The sequence below is a fragment of the Platalea leucorodia genome (assembly GCF_965183815.1).
Source record: "Platalea leucorodia genome assembly, chromosome: 1".
In the NCBI taxonomy this organism is placed as follows: Eukaryota; Metazoa; Chordata; class Aves; order Pelecaniformes; family Threskiornithidae; genus Platalea; species Platalea leucorodia.
In genome coordinates, this window is record NC_138823.1 from 141,362,343 (window position 1) to 141,380,678 (window position 18,336).

The 18,336-nt window shown below is 41.0% G+C and overlaps 1 protein-coding gene across 1 annotated transcript in view; it reads right to left on the reverse strand.

Annotated features, from left to right (window-relative positions):
- DYNC1I1 (dynein cytoplasmic 1 intermediate chain 1) overlaps nucleotides 1–18,336 on the reverse strand; it is a gene marked incomplete at its 3' end in the record, with an annotated part of 193,290 nt that overhangs the window by 134,476 nt on the left and 40,478 nt on the right. Inside the window, exon 6 of the mRNA XM_082327082.1 lies at nucleotides 14,707–14,822. Coding sequence (XP_082183208.1) covers nucleotides 14,707–14,822 — 116 coding nt within the window. The remainder of the gene's footprint in view (nucleotides 1–14,706; nucleotides 14,823–18,336) is intronic.

Here is an 18,336-nt window from a genome sequence, read left to right on the forward strand (position 1 = left end):
TGTCAATGTGCCATTTGTACAGATAAATGCTCAGCAGCATGGGTCATAAAAACCAGCCCACAAGGACTGTTTCTGGGGGAAAAAAAAAAGATTCTTAAACTTATTTTAAGATTCATAATTCTTAAACTTATTTTAAGATTCATATCTATGCATTCATGCATGTGCATTTAACCATATACATAATTCACTTAAGTTTAAGAGACCTGCTTTTAAATACTTCACCACTGTGTCATACCATGGAAACTACCTCAGGGCTACTAGGAAGGGGGTTCAAACATCCCTCATATAAAACACATCATTATGCATTAGAGGAAACTTCATTCACCAGAGAAGAATGGCACACCAGCTGGAGGTGAACACCATAAACCACATAAAGTTTTAATTAAATTCATTAAAAATTCTTTGTCTCTCACTGTGTTTGGAGGCAGATAGAACCCTTTAACAATGGCCAGCACACAATCAGGTTTGTCAAAACTAATAATAATAATACAAAAGCATTTGCTCACTCTGGGACATTTTGAAAAAGTTGGAGTAAGTGTATTATTTTTAATACGGGCATTTATAAATTATTGCAAGATGTGGCCAGTCTTGGAGCAGAATTGCTGTTTCTATTGTTCATTGGATTGATAAAAGGTGTTAATAATAAAAGGCACATTTTTAGCAGTTGACAAAGTGAATTGACTTGGAATATAGGAAAGAAGCATATTTTCCCCCTAAAACATACATACATATATATATATATAAACATTTTTAATAATCAGTATTTATTTACAGCATGTCTTCTATATCCCATACTGATAAGTATGCTATACAATTACATTTCTTGCCTACATTTCAGAGCTTGCAGTCTATCAGCAAAGCAGGATACAACAAATGAATGTTACAGCACCAGACCTCCTCCTGCAAACACATACATGCCTAATGTCAGACAATCAAATATGCCAGGGGACTAATCATGAGCACAGAGCATGCATAAATATTTCCAGGATTAAGCCTACTAACTGGGGTAAAAGAGGATAGCTATGTGGTTGCTTAGCTCTTATGTAAATGACTTTGTTTTTCAAAGCTGGAAAGCCTTGCAAAATACTTTTATGTTTAATCAAATCCAAATAAAATGATTCTACAATGTACTGAAGGGCTTCACATGATGAGTCAGTGACAATGTCAGCTATTTAGACTCATGGCAAGCACTTAATTTTGGTCCCAGTCCAGGTCCCATTGAAGTCAGTGGGAGTCCTTTCCCTGATTGCAACATGAGCCTTTGTTACTAAATTATCTCAAGCCGATGAACTGTGAAACAGAAAAGTTACTTTTACTAACCATTCCTAATCCAGACTTATTAAGGATAATTGTAAACTAGTACTAACTAATTCAGTAATTAGGTCTGAAAACATACTCACTGCATAGCTAATACATAAGGGCTGGGTGTTCATTTTTCATACTTCATCAGGATGCTCTGATACAAAATATATCACACGTCAAATGAACCATCCCATGACCTATCTGATATGGTTGAAAATGAGGAAAGAGCAGACAAAAGTACATATTCCCCATCCCACACCTCAGCAAACAGACTTGAGTGCTTGTCCATTTCATAGTCACGGTGCTGTAAATTTTAGATTTCGATCTGTATCCACTTGATGCTCAGTGCTCTTTGGGACAAGGAGTTTGACGGGCTGTAGTTCTGCCTTTACTGTAAGGCATATGCCTTGAGCAAAATGTGACAGAAACATGCATTTGAGCAACTATAGAATACAAAAATTAGCTTGGTGGATCAAAATCAATGTTAGCACATCAAGTGTAGCATTGAGTCTACACAATAAAGTATCCTGACTAGTATGAAAACACTATTTAACTGAAGAAAGAAAATAGCAAAGTAATTTTTCTATTTTTTCTCTGTCCTATTGCCTTTAAATATCAGCTGTAGAAGTGCTGTCCTCAATTACATAGGTTTCAGAGGAAAATAAGATGCCCGCTTTTTCACTTTGCTTTCACACAGGCACAACAAACAACTTCAAAGGAGAACAGCTAGGAGATGAAGGAGCTGAAGAAAAGAAATAGCAATAATAATAGTCCAAGAACTGTTTCAGGGGTTGACAGAAAAACACTGCATAACGCATTTGCCCATATTCCCATCACAAAATGGTGTGAATTATCTCATCTAACCTCAGCCATCTAAAAATGAAGCTTATAATTGAAACGCATTGGCAAAGTCCTATAGGCAATGAAGAAAGGCACGAATAGAAGGTAATTATTTCAGTGTTAGGATAAATACAATAGGTAGGGTAAATTACCTTCTGGAAGGCTCTGTCTCACTCTTTTGACCATAGAAAGTCTATACAAATAGGCTATGCCCCTCAAGGTAGAGCTATTGCATGTGATTACACTGAAATATTGAAATATCTCAACAAGGATGTAACTAGTTAGCTTGGGTACTAGCATCTGTCATGCTGCCAGATCAGGTAGCTCTGTGACAGCTAAAAATCCTAGTAAATTTGGCTGCTGTAGTTCACTCATGTTTAAACTGTTAGTGGTCTCCACCATGGGTAAATGAAGAGATATACCTATGTCCCTGCGATGACTGTAACTCAGTTTGTGATTTGATCTGAATTACACATGTAGATTGTAACAAAGATAAGACTCCTGACATTCACTCCATTGCTCTGTCCCCAAGGCTATCACTTGTGCCTGCACACTCAACCTTAACTCTGTCCAAGGCCTTCTTGAAATGGAAGCACACTTTGTTCAATGGACACCCTTCCACGACTGCGTAACTGAGATGCAGATGTAAATTTATTGTATCTTAGCTTACTTAGCAACTCTTACATCCTTAAAATGTATGCAAACACTTCAGTGCCTGATACACAATCCTGAATCCAAGCTTTCCACATTACCCAATCTAGCGAAGAGTAAAATGCAGACAAGAAGAGATCCTTATTCCTGATCAGTCTGAACTGTAAGCACGTTATGTCATGCCCAGTTTACATCTGGACCAAATCAAGTAGTTCCATTGGCCTGGAAACTCGGGCGTAGACTGAAGGACAGTCTAGGCTACAGTTCATATCCCACCTCACAAGGCTGTGTTGGGTTCAGGTTTCTTGGCCTCAATCATCCCTCCAAGTGAATCTCAGCACGTCTCACACTCACAGGTGAGACCATTTGTACACAGACCATTTGGCACAGGCAGCATGGACCATTCACTGGGATCAACACCAGAAATATATAGCCTGTGTAGTTGACCTGACCAGAAACAAGCTCCTACCTCTGGTCTAGGCAAGCGTCTACCACTTCTCAGCATCCTCAGCAATGGATCTCCTCCAAAGCAAGGAATCTATCACCAAATTTTCTATTGCCAGAAAACACAAGAGGGACTCAAATTAGCCAGTAACTTTAAACTGTTGTCTCAGATCCCTAAATACCAAGGTAAGACAGGAGAGCTGCTCTAGATATCCAGAGACAGATCAGTCCTATGTCATGGTGATAATGAACATTCAGCTAGAATATCAAACGCTGCACTTCTGGTGCTTGGTCCAACAAATAACTTATCCCAGATCACCCAACACGTTACTGGTTAAAGCGTTTGCCTCTTAGGCAAAGCAAAGACTTGATCCCAGGCATGCCATACAATAAACATCTGAATTTTGGCTACTAAGCTATCAATTTTTCTAAATACATGTATGTATTGGGTATAAGTGGCAAGGTTTTGGTAGCGGGAGTACTACACGGGTGGCCTCTGTGAGAAGAGACCAGGGGCTGCCCCATGCCAGACACAGCCAATTGCATAGCAGACCCACTGCAAGACACAGCTGAGCCCATCAGCCACGCTGCTGGTGCCTCTTGGAAAACATAATTAAGAAAGGGTAAAACATCATATGGTAGAGAGAAGAGTGAGGAGAAAAAGTGTGAGAAACAGCCCTATGAGCACCAAGGTGAGAGAAGAAGTGGGGGAAGGAGGTGCTCCAGGGGCCAGAGCAGAGATTCCCCTGCAGCCCGTGGAGAGACCACGGTTGAGCAGGTATCTCCCTGCAGCCCACAGAGAGGACCATGCCAGAGCAGATACCCACACTGTAGCCCATGGAGGACTCCACACTGGAGCATGTAGATATTTTCTGAAGGAACTGTGGCCTGTGGAGAGCCCATGCTGGAGTAGGAGGACCCATGCTGGAGCAGGGGAAAAGTATGTGGAGGAAGAAGCACCCCCATCCCTGTCCCCCTGCGCTGCTCAGGGTGGAGGGGAAGTAGGGGAGCTAGGAATGAAGAAGTGAAGTTGAGCCCAGCAAAAAGGAGTGAGGGAAAGGTGTTATTTCAATTTTATTGTTGGTTCTCACCATCTAAATCTGTTTTAATTGGCAATATCATTTTCCCTAAGCTGAGTCTGTTTTGCCCATGATAGTAACTGTCAGTAACCTCCCTGTCCTTATTTCAACCCATGAGCTTTATCATCTTATTTTTTCCTGTTCAGGAAGGGGGAGTGAGAGAGTGGCTGGATGGGCAACCAAAGTCATCCCACCACAAGGTATGTGTCCCCAGCTTTCATTTGTGAAAACAGGTCAAGGCGATTTTGAGATTCCACTCTGGAAGGCTGGTTTGAGCTGTGTTTTCAGCCTACACATTATCTGTCATGCAGAATCAGCGCACAGAGAGTTCTTCATGCAGTCTCAGGCAAAATCTTCAGTGCTTTCTGTGTTTCATAGCAGATGAGTGGTTGTTTTGAACATGTCATTGCTGAGTAACTGGTGCCTAGGAGAGGGAGAGTAAGACCTGAACATTTCGGTGGAGATGACAAGAAATGAAATATGAAAAAAACATGATTAAGGGCTAAAATTTCAAGAATTCTCCAGTTCCACAGTTGGGGCCAGACCTTCAGAAAAGTTCAGCTCCAAACCAAGCAGTGAGACCTGAAGAGTCCTCAAAACCCAGCAGCTGCTACTGAGACCAGTGGGGCTCTTCGTAAGTGCAGGGATCTGCTTGTGCCAAACTTAGAGGAGCTGGACCCATTTTGAGCTCTGATGTGGCAAACTTTACAAGGCAAGTGGGGTGAGGAAAAAAAAGAAGAGAGTATCCACAGCAACAACATGCAATTATAAACTTATTATAATAAGTGTGAAGCTTGTTGGAAAAATAACAATTATATTCTTCCTGTGGGCCTTAAGTAAGGCATTAACTTTCAGGAAGAGCAAGCACTGTTTCGGAGGTTTATGGCTAGGACATACATCTAAATTAATTGTGGCTCAGAGTGAATTTATACTAAGTTTATTTAAAATAAGATATATGGGCAAGTGGCAGCCAGGGTCTGGTTGAAAAGTGACATTATTTGTGGAGACAGTCTATTGTATTGCAGCAAAAGAGAATTCCATCTTCTATTAATAGTGGCCAGTGGGAATTCAAGCTGAGACTTTTACTTCACTGACATATCCATTTCATTAAAAGTTTCTTCATCCAGATCCTTTCTTCAGTTTTCATAGTAACTCTTGAGAGTGTGTGTGAGTGAGCAAAAGGATTCTCTGGAAAGGATCCAGCTACTATTGATTTTGAAGGAGGGATTCTCAAGTACTTCAGATGAGATCTACAATTCCTCATTATAATAAATATAGCATGGCTTTACACAACCTTGGGGGCGGCTCTTGGGAGGGAGAAGGGGGGCCCAGGATTGCCATTGGGGGGCTCTGCCCAGGTGCTCGGGTCAGGCTGTGAAGATACACTTGGTGAACAAAGACCCAGCTTGGGGTGCATCCCCATTCATCTTCAAGGCGGGTAATAATGTGGCGTGTGGCAAACCCTCTTCATTTTACCCAGCCCAGCCACTTGGCTCCCTCTCCAGTCAGTCTGAGGGCAAGCAGCTGACACTCCTCTATCCAAGGCAGGTGGCCTCTCCTATGGAAATGAGCCAATTAAAGGAGACTATAGAGGGGCACAATTGGCCAGCTTCTTAAGCTGTGGCTCAGCTATAGAATTGAAGATAGAGAGGTGACGAACAGGAGAATTTTCAGCTGCATAATTTTTGACCCAGTACATTAGTAGTGTGGGTTAAAACAGAGGAGGGGATTTTGGCATGTGAATCTTTTTCCTTTCTTTGAGTCACAAGTGCCAAGAAACAAATTGAGAAGTGTGAAGTAACAGAGCAGTGTTTTTTTTCTGTACATCTTTTTAACACTACTAATGAAGGGCTTTCAACATTACGGCCTGTGTCTATTTCAGCACTGATTTTGTATCTACTTACAGGATTAGAAAGATTAAGTGCTAATTAGAGCACTGAGGATTAATAACTGCTACTTCTGCAATGCACATTTTTCTTAATCTTGTCTTTAATTCCAGGGGAGACTGGTCCATGTTACAAAGCCAGAGTTTGCCAAAGGTTACTAAACATGCAATAGAAGGTGCTGGGTATTAATTTTCTTGTATATACTGAATAGGCATCATCCATTAGGCTAAAGAAGGAATTACAGGGATGGTAGGAAAAAGCATGCTTTGTTTCTGAAGAAAACAAAAAGCTGTGTCTTCATTGTTCTGTTGGAAGCACTGTTAACCCAACTTTCCCCCTTTTTACATTTTCATATCTATAACTTCTAATTTGCACATTATAATATGTAGAACACATTGTTAATTTAAAGTATATTCAAATACTACTGAAATTATACATATGGTAAAGTGAGAACTAGGAACATGTGAAAACGGCAAATAGAGAAAAATTGGCCACTGTCTTTTCACTGACTGTTGACTGGGGAAATCATGGTGCTGTTCATTAGTGGGATAGTTTCCTTCTGTTCTCATGTTAAAGCTCCGTTGTAACATACTGATAGTCATATATTTGCAAATAAATTTAGAACTGTTTGGTTGCTTGAGGGGAACACATAACAAATCAGCTCAATACAGCAGTTGTTCACGTGTAAAACATGGCCAGGATCTTTTCCAGAGAGGAAAGACTTAGAGGAAGGTTTTCATTTCCAGCCAACAAAGGATTCAATTTGCATACAGGTGTTACAGGGCTTCTCTCTGAATTCATGGATCACTGCTAGTTTCAGATGTCAGGACACAACGATGGGTCAAAGGCACTGTGAGATGACTTGCAGCTAGTTAAAGGAGTTTGAGGTCAAGGCTGCTAACATCAGAGCTCTTGTTTTCCACCAAGTGACGCCAGATGTACCAGGATCTCATTCAATTACTTATTTCCCACTGCAACTAAAGGAGCAGGTTGGGTTCTGCACAAGGGAGCTGACTACAATATTTTTTGTTTTATTCGAGGATAGTGTTTTATTCAAATTTATTCGATTCCACCCTTCTCTTGGGTGGAAGATAGGATCCATTTGCTCAAAAGCACAGAGCAAGGATCATCCATTAGGATCAAGCAGGATCTGCAAGGAGGGGAGGTAGAGCATGGTCCTTCTCCATGCTGTCTGCAGAGGCTTTGACGCAGTATTCCTTCCATGCACAGAATGACGGTTGCACAGTCCTCTCCGAGGCAGCCACAGCCTCAAAACTGGTTCCTCGTTTCACTGAGAAAGGCAGTTAACTTTTCTGTTTTGTTTCCCATCTTCTGGAACCCGAATGGTTTAGAGAAAGCGTAGGCCCAGCCATGACAAGTCTGTTTTTCTCTTTCTGGCCTCGTAGAGAATTATTAGATGTGTTTCCTGGGCTTGTATTTGAAGCAGAGGTACCTTGCACAAGAGAAACCAGGGTCTGCAGAAGGCCTGAGCCACTCTGGAACAACAAACTCCCATGCATGTGGAGCTGGTTTTCAGAAGACCTTCCCAAGATTTTGTTGATTGTGGAGGAGCTGCAATGAGTCAAATTACTCTGTCCCTGTGTAATGACATGATCAGGGACGAAATCTAAGATCCCTAAAGAGTTTTCCTTTCTCAGGCCTCCTGCTGTGTGTGACCAGAGCCAATCTGTTAAATCGGTTCTTAGTAGATAATTCCCAGAGAATTACTGATGTTTAATAAATTCTCAGATCTGCCTGTTCAAAACAGTTTAGCATTAAGAGGGCTCTCTGCTGAAAACTATCTGAAAACCATCTTGAGTGTAAGAAAAACCCTTCTCCAGAAGTCTTTAGAGAGGACCTGGGAGGAGAAGCAGGGAATGGGAGCAAATACTGCAGCAATGATCACTGATAAATATACCAGTAGACTGTGGATGTAACAGGCCACCTTTATAGAAATGGAGTGGGACTGCCTTACAGAAATCCTATTTTAGCCCATGTATGCTACATATTTCAGGAGATTAGACATTTGATGTCTCTTCCTGCCCTCAAACACCAAACTGTGTATGACCACAGACTACGGCCTCTTCATTCTTCCTCCCAGAAGAAACCCTTGTCAGTGGCAAATACATTATTCTGCAGAACAAAAACCACAGAAACACATTTTCCAAAGCCAAGCCCTTATTCTAATTCCGTGCTACGTAAAATTGTCATGAGCCAGCTGGTGAAGAAAGCCTTTAGCAGTATACATCTAATGTCTGTAGCTTGCTAGGAGTGGAGCACAGCCCCACCACACCTGGTACCTGTCTGATGTAGCTGTCCTGGAGAATACGTCTTTTAACAAACTATACTTTACTAATTGGACTTTAAGAAGGGACTGGCAAGAACAACGGATTGCAGCTGATTTCACTAGCGTATTATTCCCCTGGATTTGTGTCATAATACCTATAACTGAATTTTTAAGGCTTTTATTTTACATTTCTACACAATATCTTTTTCTTTTTTTCCAACTTTTTATATAATAGCTTGGTCTCTTCTCACACTTCGTTCATCAACACTTACATTCATGCATCATTTCAGTCATACAACTCAAGCACCTTCTATTAAGTATAATTCTTGCCTAGGACAAAGGATGCGGCGAGTGTTTTTCTGCAGGTCACACCAGCATCCCTCCCTCACCTCCAGCATCCCTCAGGCACGACGCGTCGGTTCATCGCTTCACCACCAGAGGGAGCTGCCTGAATGCCTTTGAAAGATTTTTATGCCCAATTTAAATTAAAAAAAAAAAAAAAAATCCACCTTTGAAATCTTGTTATTTAGAAAAGGGGATGCAGTTGTGACAGGCATAAAGGGGAATTACTGAAAGACTGTTATACAGTGCAATGCCTCAAATCTTTGGTCTGCTTCGTTCTAGTCTCATCCAATCTTGTACAGTCTGGTACGACAGTACAAAATAAGCTTTGTTGATCTAATCAAACAAAGCGGTCTTGAATTAGGGTGTTTATGCCAGCTATTGAGATCCACAGTATGACTCCAATGGACTGAGGTTTGAGAAGTAAAGGCAAATTAAATTTTAATAGCTAACTAAAAACACTCAGTGATACATGATACTGCCTAGGAGAGACCATAACATTTCTTGCAAAATTAGTGTCCACTAGTAGTAATACTAAGGCTCTGTCTCTTTAAAAACAGAACTTCTGGCTTTAACACTGATTCATCTTTAGGCTGTCTCCTCTTTTTAGTAGTGATTTCTATCCCAGTTCTGCTCTGCTTTCCAACACCACCTTTTGTTTACAACAGAGGGACTCTGCTTTCCCCCTTATTATGTCCAATGCCTTTCCATCACACATATTTTCATGTATCCTGACACGTACGTTCCATGCATGGCAACGCACAAATGTGCATCTGCATTTCCCATTAAATGAGGGGTTCAAAGCTATTCTTGGGCCCAGACTTGTCTTCTTCAGACTGGAGCTGAGCTCTAAGATCCTCTGGAAGGGAAAAGCCAAAGTAAGCTCTTTAACTTAACCCCCAGCTTCTGATCCATGGGCTGTAGAGAGATTGGGCATTGGAAAGCTCAAGTATGATCTCACTTAGTTCTGGGACTGGCTTTTCTTAAGTACAGCATGCATTCACAAAGCTAGAGCTGAGCTACACTCAGACACGGGAAGGCACAGCAGGCCTGGTGCAGAATTCGTTGCGCTAGAGGTTTGATGCACTTCGTCTTACGGGATAGACAGAGCCAGAGCTCCACACTGATTAAACCTGGAAATCTTAGCCCCTAACAATCAAAGCAAAAATAGCTTTATCTATGGATTTTATCATGGAACTTCCAGAGGCCTGACTTGTTTTCACAGCATTGGGGCTTGTCACTCCTAGTCACAGGTAACTCCTCATCCGATTACCAAAACTCAAAGTAGGACACAGCCCTCACATGGTGTCAGCGTATGACACTTTTAGTTACACGCAGTTTACTCAATAATGAGAAACCTACATTAATATGCCTGCATGAAGCGCTCTGCTATCAAGCTAGTCAGTGAAGAATTAGTCAATGCAGTCAATGGCGCCTAGAGAGTTTTTGTAGTCACTTATATTTGCTGTTACACACAGATACCTAAACTCATGGGTCTTGGTCTCATGAGCCTTAGACTGTGAGCAGAATTCCCCTCTCCTCCCTCAGTGCTTGAAAAAGGATAACTTTCAGTTCACAGAATTACAGCGTCAGAGAGATGCAGAACCCAACCCAGCCTCTGGCGTTTCACCTCCGTTTTGCCACTTCATTCCAGTCTTCTTCCAAATTGAGCAGAGAGCTTATTTTTCCTCTTTCCCTAATAGCCAAAATATCCTCATTATTTGAATACAGCAGAGCATGGTCATACAGATGGAGCATGCGCCTGAACTGCGTTCTTTGCCAGAACTGGGCAAACATTTGTGATGTAGGATGAGGTTAATCTGCTCAGAAGGTGAGTATGGTAACACATTTGTTTTCCCCACATGAACAACCATTTGTTGAAGATGATACACAGGTGAAGTACATAGGACCTCTATTGTTCTAGAAAGTCAAATCTTCTTCCCCTGTATATGGGATCTACTTTTTCAGAAACGCATTTCAGAGTAACCTATTTGCAATGACAGTCTGGCAAGCCACAAAAGTGAGAACATCTCATTTTATCAATGAAGAAATAGTTTTTACTTCACAAAAGAGGAATAACAACATTCCTGACACTGGCCAGCAAAGCCAGAGAGCTCACAGACCTTCACCTTCTTGCTGCCCCCCTGGTTTTGAGAGGAGCCAGATCAGAGGAGTATCTCCCTTCTCAGTGCAAGTACAGTGTGATGTTTTCCTCACCGACATTTTACCTCCTGGCCCATTAGAGAGCAGGAGAACAGTAAGCTGGAGCTGAGGTGGGCACCCAGCAGAGCTTGACTGTGCAGGCTGTTTTCATATCTGAAAAGGTAGCTTGCAGGCAGACATACAGACCTCCTTCCACTGCTGTATGACAGTAAGAGATTCGTCCTGGGGAGAGGTCAGGCTACGGCTTTTCTTTTGCTGCTGTCTCCTAGGTGTGCCTTCAGCAAAGGGCAGTTCTGCAGTGCTTTGGAGGGTCCAGCCATCGAGGGCTACATGGGGCTGCCATTCTGGGGCAATGTGAGAGTCTGTACAGTGAAGGAATGTGTTCCAGAGACCTCTCAGAAAACATTTGGCATAGTCTAGATCTTAATCAACTCCAGAATGGAAAAAGCAGCACAAGTGAAATGTCTCTCAATGCCTACAAATACCTAAATTCAAGTCCAATTATAGAAGGAGGAGGGGAAAAGTAAAGAGCACTTTTTTTCTCAGGCTCCAGAGCCAAGATCTGGGTGTTTTTGAAGTCATCCTACAAGGAAGAAAAGAAAAGGCTGAAGCTTACTGTGACCTAAATAAAGCAAAAGAATTAGGTACTTGTGATCAAAGGGTTGAATGATGCATATACACATCTCCCTAAATAATAGAGTGGGTGGGTGAAATGACATGTCATTATTCCTCTGAAATAAAGTGAATTACCTGCTCTGAAAAGAGGAGTTAATCTGTTTTTATACAGTGAAGAATAATGCCACATTATTTCTTCTAAAATTAGCAGCTGACAAGCTGAGACTTCAGTGCTCACAGCATCTGGTTCTCTGGCACCACACTGTACTTACCACAATGAAGCTTTCCTTTCCCAGTTTTATAAGGTTTGGTGGGGAATAGCCATTGCCACAAAGGCCTACATCCACTGAGCTCCAGAACAGCAGGAGGTCCAAGGTACCTCAGAGTTTCTTTCTTTCTTTGTAGAGAAGCAATGTGCAGAAAACCTGATACTGACATTTCAAAAAAGCTGCAGAACTTTGAACGGACTCAAAGTCCTCTTTCAGTGGCTTAATAGTACAGGAAAAACCTTTCCATCCAGCTGTACACTTCATTAGTTGTCTTCCAAACCAGAAGCAAGCGTGACAATCTCATCCTAAAATTCCGCATTTTGACATTTCCAGTGTCCAAGGCAGGCAGTGAAAGAGTGAATTCTGAAAGCTGAAGTCAGACTCATCTAAGTAAATACGGGGTTTCTTTTTTTCTTTTCTCAAACTCTTAGGCTTCAGATACTGAATAACTGAGCACATAACCATAGTAATGGCTGAACAATTTATCTTGAAAAGATAATAGCTATATTTTATCACATGAATGCATAGGAACAGCATAGAGACTTCTCAAAACTGCTCTCCCGAGGAATTCCCCTCTGTGTGCTGTTATGTTTACAGTGACAGTAGGAAGGGCTCAGCATTCATAAAGAGGCTTGGGAGATTGAAAACCTGAGAAGTCATTTCCATCAGACCTGGGAGACCAAAATCACAGAGCTTATTTACCCCCTAGAGACTTTCCAATTAAATACCATTTCAATGGAATAACCAAACTTCCCTGACTCTCCTTTACTGGTGCAGGGCCATATTCCTGTCCAAGTTATGTGCAGAGAATTCCCTAGCAGCAGATTGGAAAGGAAATACAAGTTAAACTTTCTTTCCCCCATGCATCTGAGGGATGTGAGCAGGTGATACTTTCTCTATGTTTAAATATTAAAACTTTACTTTTGTTGATGTTTTTTCCTTGACTGTGATGACACAGAGAATATGAAAGATAATAAATCCAATCACCAAAACCACTTATCACCATTTGACCTTTCCCATCACAGGTTTCGCCTAGGCAGTTTAAAGTCCACCACTTTTTATGTTTGCATTTATCTTCTTTCATACAAGTGAGGAACAAGAGCTTCCTCTGTGTTGGGAGAACCAAGAAAAGCCGCGTTGCCCTCTGTGCTTGCTGTCCTGACTGCCAGGCTCCACAGCAGCACACTGTTTTTTTTTTTTTATCTTGAAGGGTAGGAGGTTGTCCTCTTATCTACCCAAGAAAAGGATTTTGTAATAGTTGAAAAACTCCTTGGAAAAAAGCAAGAAGAACTTATTGGAAGAAGTTGCTTCCTCAAGAGAGGCTGACCTCTTCAGAAAGGCGTATCAGATAATGAGTGCTGGAGTTGCAGGCCTGAGAGAGGCAAACACATCAAAGCCATGTCTTCAACTCCCCATATCCATAGGCTCTTGCATTGGATAAAGGCCCTGTGTCAGGGAGGAAGGGAATCCTCTCCATCTTATCTAACAATAAATCCATGATAACGTCCCAAGGTTGAGCACCTACTGGTCTCAAGCCAGGAAGGCAAGGCCTCAGGGGCAAACCCCATCTTCTCAATGCTTCAGCAGCCCTCAGAGAGACAAGCAGAGATGAGCTGGATTGAACTAGGGAGGCTTCTGAGGCAGCCTCTCCCTCTGAGACGGCACAGCTGTTGGGACATGCTGCTCAAGAAGCAGCATCCAAGCAACAGGGTTGTCTATGCTTGAAGGTGCTATTTCAGACAACAGATGACTACGGTAAACTTGTTGTCTGGGAAAGCAGAACCTGAGTATCTAGCTCAGCAGTTTTCATTTCTGGTTTCTTAAAGGCAGACCTGGTAACTCAGTTGCAGAAAAAAAGCTGGCTATGTTTATCACTCTATCCTCCCTGACAGTAACTTACATTTAGACAGATTTACTCGCACACCTTTTGCAATCTACTTGAATATTCTTCTTCTGTGTGGAGCCTGGTGAAGTTCTACACTATCTGCTGCAGGAAAGCACCCAATTGTCAAACTTTTCTTGATCCTTCGTTGTTAACAGCAAAAATTACAGTCAAGACTGTCTTCAGTTTTTCTTCTTCTACCTGCTTTGTAATAGCGTGTAAATTACATCAGGCTAATGTAGAGTTTTACATTCAGTTTAGATGGTTTCAGTTGACCTGCAGTCAGTGTTCTGCAGTCCGACACTGGCAAGTGTGTAGTCTAAGGAACAGACAGATCAGCACTCCCCTACTAACTACTCCACATATTTACTTATCAACAGGAAAGCCAAACAGCTCACAAATAGCTCCATAAGTACAGATAATATATTCGTCAGCAGAGAGAAAGCAGGACTGTCCACATCAAAGTATGTAAACCTCCTTTTTCAGCACATGGAGCTGAACTGTAACTTCTCCTAAGATTCACCTACTGGAGGGAGACACAATTACACTGAACAAATATCTGAGGTAAACTTTCCATCACAGCCTCTTTACAAAGCACGGTATGAATAACTTTCTTGAGAAAGCAAGAAAAATGGAATAAAGCACTATGTTAATTACATTCATAATGATTTATTTGAAAACATGTTCTCATTATACTGTTATCTAAGCGCAACCCATTGTAACGCAGAAGTGGTTTGGTTCCAGCTGAATTTAAAGTCATTATTATAATTATTCTCACCAGAACAGCCATTAATCACATAAACAATACCTGGCTTGCAGAAAATATGTGATAAGTAGCTATATTATGATTTACTATTATTTTTCTTGCATTCTTTAACTCTTACACAAATACTTATTTTCTGTGAAAATGTTTTTTGTAAAAAAAAAAACCAAATAAAAATCTTACCTTCAGATTGATGCGTGGCAAGAGGTGTCTGTGTCTCCTTGGAATATGATACCACCTCCCGAGGCAAGAAATCAACCTGGGTAATCTTTGACACCCCTAGTTTGTGCAGTCTGCGTCTAAGATGGAATACATGACATCAAAAGGTTAGTCATGTTAAATGTAAATCAGCAGCAGGAAGAAAAGTGTTTGCTTTTATGAACAGGATAAAAAAAATACTTCAGTGTTTGCTAAGATGAAACACAATACACTATGCATGAGAAGTACCTAACTGCAGTGAAGAAAACTAACCTGGGAACCATTTGCCATAATAAAGTACAGTTACTGAACTCTAGATCGTGCTGCTGAGAGGGACTGTAAATGGGAAAGAGAAATGACCTGCTTGTGCCCCTCGTAACATGCAACAAAATTCTCTTTCATACCACCATTACTACAATGCTCTGCCTGCTCAAAAGAGTTAGTCCTCAGCCTGAGATACACAATAGTGGAAAGGGCAGAGTGGGTGTAAACCAGGCTGGTTTAGGACTGGCAGATGATCACCTGAGAGCAATAATAGAGCATTTAATTTGCAAGGTGGGTCATTTCCATAAAGAAGGAGATTGTCCCTTCCACAGGAGTCATAAGTAGTGGAATTGATGTAGGTTTATGATTAGTAGAGTCCTAATGTAAGGGTTGGAGGGCAACTCTGAGACACAGCTGGAACAGGGCAAGTATAGCCTTCTTTTTCTACTACTTCCCTAACTTTAAATAAACTATATGAAATAAATCAGTAAAGCCAACTAACTCTAAGTGGGTAAGGGAAAAAGAAGAGAGACAGCTGAACGTGATCATGAACACTTTGAGTCATACACAGTTCACTCAACAGTGGGGGGGGGGGGGGGGAAATCAATTTCTTTCCTGGATGTTATTTGACTGTCTGTAGGGAGAGAAGAATAAACAAATGTTTACTTGCAAATGTTTTACTGGAAAAAATGCCAATTTTCAGCAGAGAAAAGAATATGCACATAATAAAAAAATCAACTAAATAAGTCCAGTTGCCTAGATCAACAACTACAAGCACGCTTTATGGGAAATAAATTCCTAGACATGATGTTTCTGAACTGCCATGTCATTAGAGAGAGCAATTTGGAAAAGCAGAAAATTCATACACGTTATCCATATCCGCTCTGTTTTCCAGATTGTCAGAAGAACAGAGGTCAAAGGTTTTTTGATCTAATTAATTTACAGTGGTTTAGGTATTCAATTAAGACTGATCTGAAAGGAAATGGGAGTCTCAAAAGGAAATTATCATCATTGGATGACACCTACTGAACTCTTCAGCTGGTTAATGCTACATCAGCTATATATTTTTCTAATCTATCTTACTGGCTGAGTTGTTATTAAGCTGAATGCAATTAGATTCAGCAGGTAATCAGTATGAATCGGCTGTATCACACAACAAACCACTAGAGCAGAAATAGTTGTTACAGCTCTGAGTCCTTCTTCTTTTCAAAGAGAAAAAATTAACAAGTCTCCCTCCTTACAACCATCTGTGACTTTGCCAATACGAACAAAAACTACGATTGTCTTAAAATCCTACGTGGGGGCAGAAAAACTTCTACACCTTGTGATATACTTCAGCTAACAAAAGTTTTCGTAGCATTAAATTTTTGTAGCTGCTTTAAATGAGGGTTTGTGTGAATTCAAGCTTTAATAAATATCCCACCCCAGCAAAATCTCATGTGCTTTTCCCTCCTTCAGCACTAGATGTGAAATTTCTGTTGCCTACTTGGTCAGTTAGAGTTTCCTGTGTAACCAGTCCTCCGCTACCCCAGGCTACTGGTTCCATTTACTGAGATTCTTAAGCCTTCTGCATTGAAAGAGCTTCTTGACTGTGGTCTTGGTTAAGTATAATCTCTAATTAATTATGTGTCTAATCTGGGCCTAATTAGAACCTCACCTAATTCTAACAACAGTTTCACATGAGGTCACTCCATATCTCCTCAACTGCCTGAGGATGGGGAACATTGATCCTAACGGAGAGCTGGATTTAACTGCTACTTGGGTTAGCCTCTTTGTAGACTGCTAACCAAGAAGTGAACTACATCTCGGAGCGCTGTTTTGACAGAATGTGGGGAGTTTTTTACCTAAAACATTTCTAGTTCAGGAATTGCTGATGCCTGTAAAAATGTCTAGTGTTGCCCATATCCTGATAGTTACTGGTGAAGACAGGGAGGTCTCTCTTCATCTGAAGGCATATGGTCTCCTAGTTCTTTTTTGCCCCTGTTAAGCAACATGTAATGGTTCTTGCGTAACTAAAAGTTGGCCTAGCTCTTGGTCCCAAGCACTTAGGGACAACTAGAGCATCCTTTCAGTATCTGGACTCTATCAAATATGGACTGTAATGTTCTAGTCTCCAGTTCTTTTTAGGGCAGCACTAAACTGTCTATTGCTTTCCCATCCCCGTTTTTCATCTGAGGTGCTCGTAATTCTTATAATTTACAGTTTGCTGACTATCCATCTTAGAGAGCACATAAGCTTTGAAGGATTCCTTTCAAAACTGCCTATGGGATGTCAGTAGGAGGACAGCAGCTGAAGTCCATGCATTAAAATTGATTTCTCTGTCTGTAGGAGCCAGAAGAAAGATGTATCTGCTAGATGTGTTTAACTACACATATCATTTGCATGCTGACTGCAGGATTTCTTTTGCATTGGTATTTTTTTTATCTAGTCTCATGATACCAGAGGAAAGTCTGGTTGTCTCTCTAACTCTGCCTTGGTTTTGAAGACAGTTTTCTTTCAAAAGGGGCAGGATTTTTCTGTTACAGGGTATACCTGTAGATTTACTCTTTGGCTTCTTTTCTGTCTTTGCACTGACCGCTCATAAAAGATTGAAGTCCTTTGGCTATACACAGGGTTATCTTTACATGAGTCAAAAAATCTCCTTGCCTTGCACAGTCATTTGAGGAACCTTGCTCCTGGGAGTGCTCATATTTTAATCCAAACTTCTGGGAAAGAGCAGCTGAGATTTCTAAAAGGTTTCTGTATATTAAACCAGCCCAAAAAAACTTTACCTTTTTGGTATGGTCCAGGTAAAGCTGTAGAAGCTGGATCTATATGAAGCCACACTCAGGCAGAAATTACAAACATTCCTAACAGTTCTGGATCTGGAGAAGCCCTGTACAGAAAGCTCTCCAGATGCTTTCAACTCCTTCTTTCCTGGTGAACAGCCCTAACTGCAGCTGGGAGCACTGAGTAGTTAAAGGGAAATTGTGTTTTTTCTTATAGAATGGTGAATGGATTTCACATGAACTAGTAAAAGCATAAGATGCTTGCCTGGAGACTCAGACAGGCAAGCCCATAAGTTTGTAGGTAGAGCAATTTATTCAACATAGAGATTTGGGTTTGCCTATGACTCAAGCTCTGAAGAACTTGAGAGACAGCTACCTATCCTTTTTAGAGGAACAATTTATCCTAAATATCTTTGCAGGTAGGCATTTCTAAATTATTTAAATTAACTGATTTTTTTTCAGATACTTTGGGTAAAGAAGTTCCATCCCAAACTAGAAAATATTAATTTTAGCTCTAGTACAATTTAAAAAATGCTTTATTGGCCTGAATTCAACTAAGATGGCAATCACTCTTGGACTATGA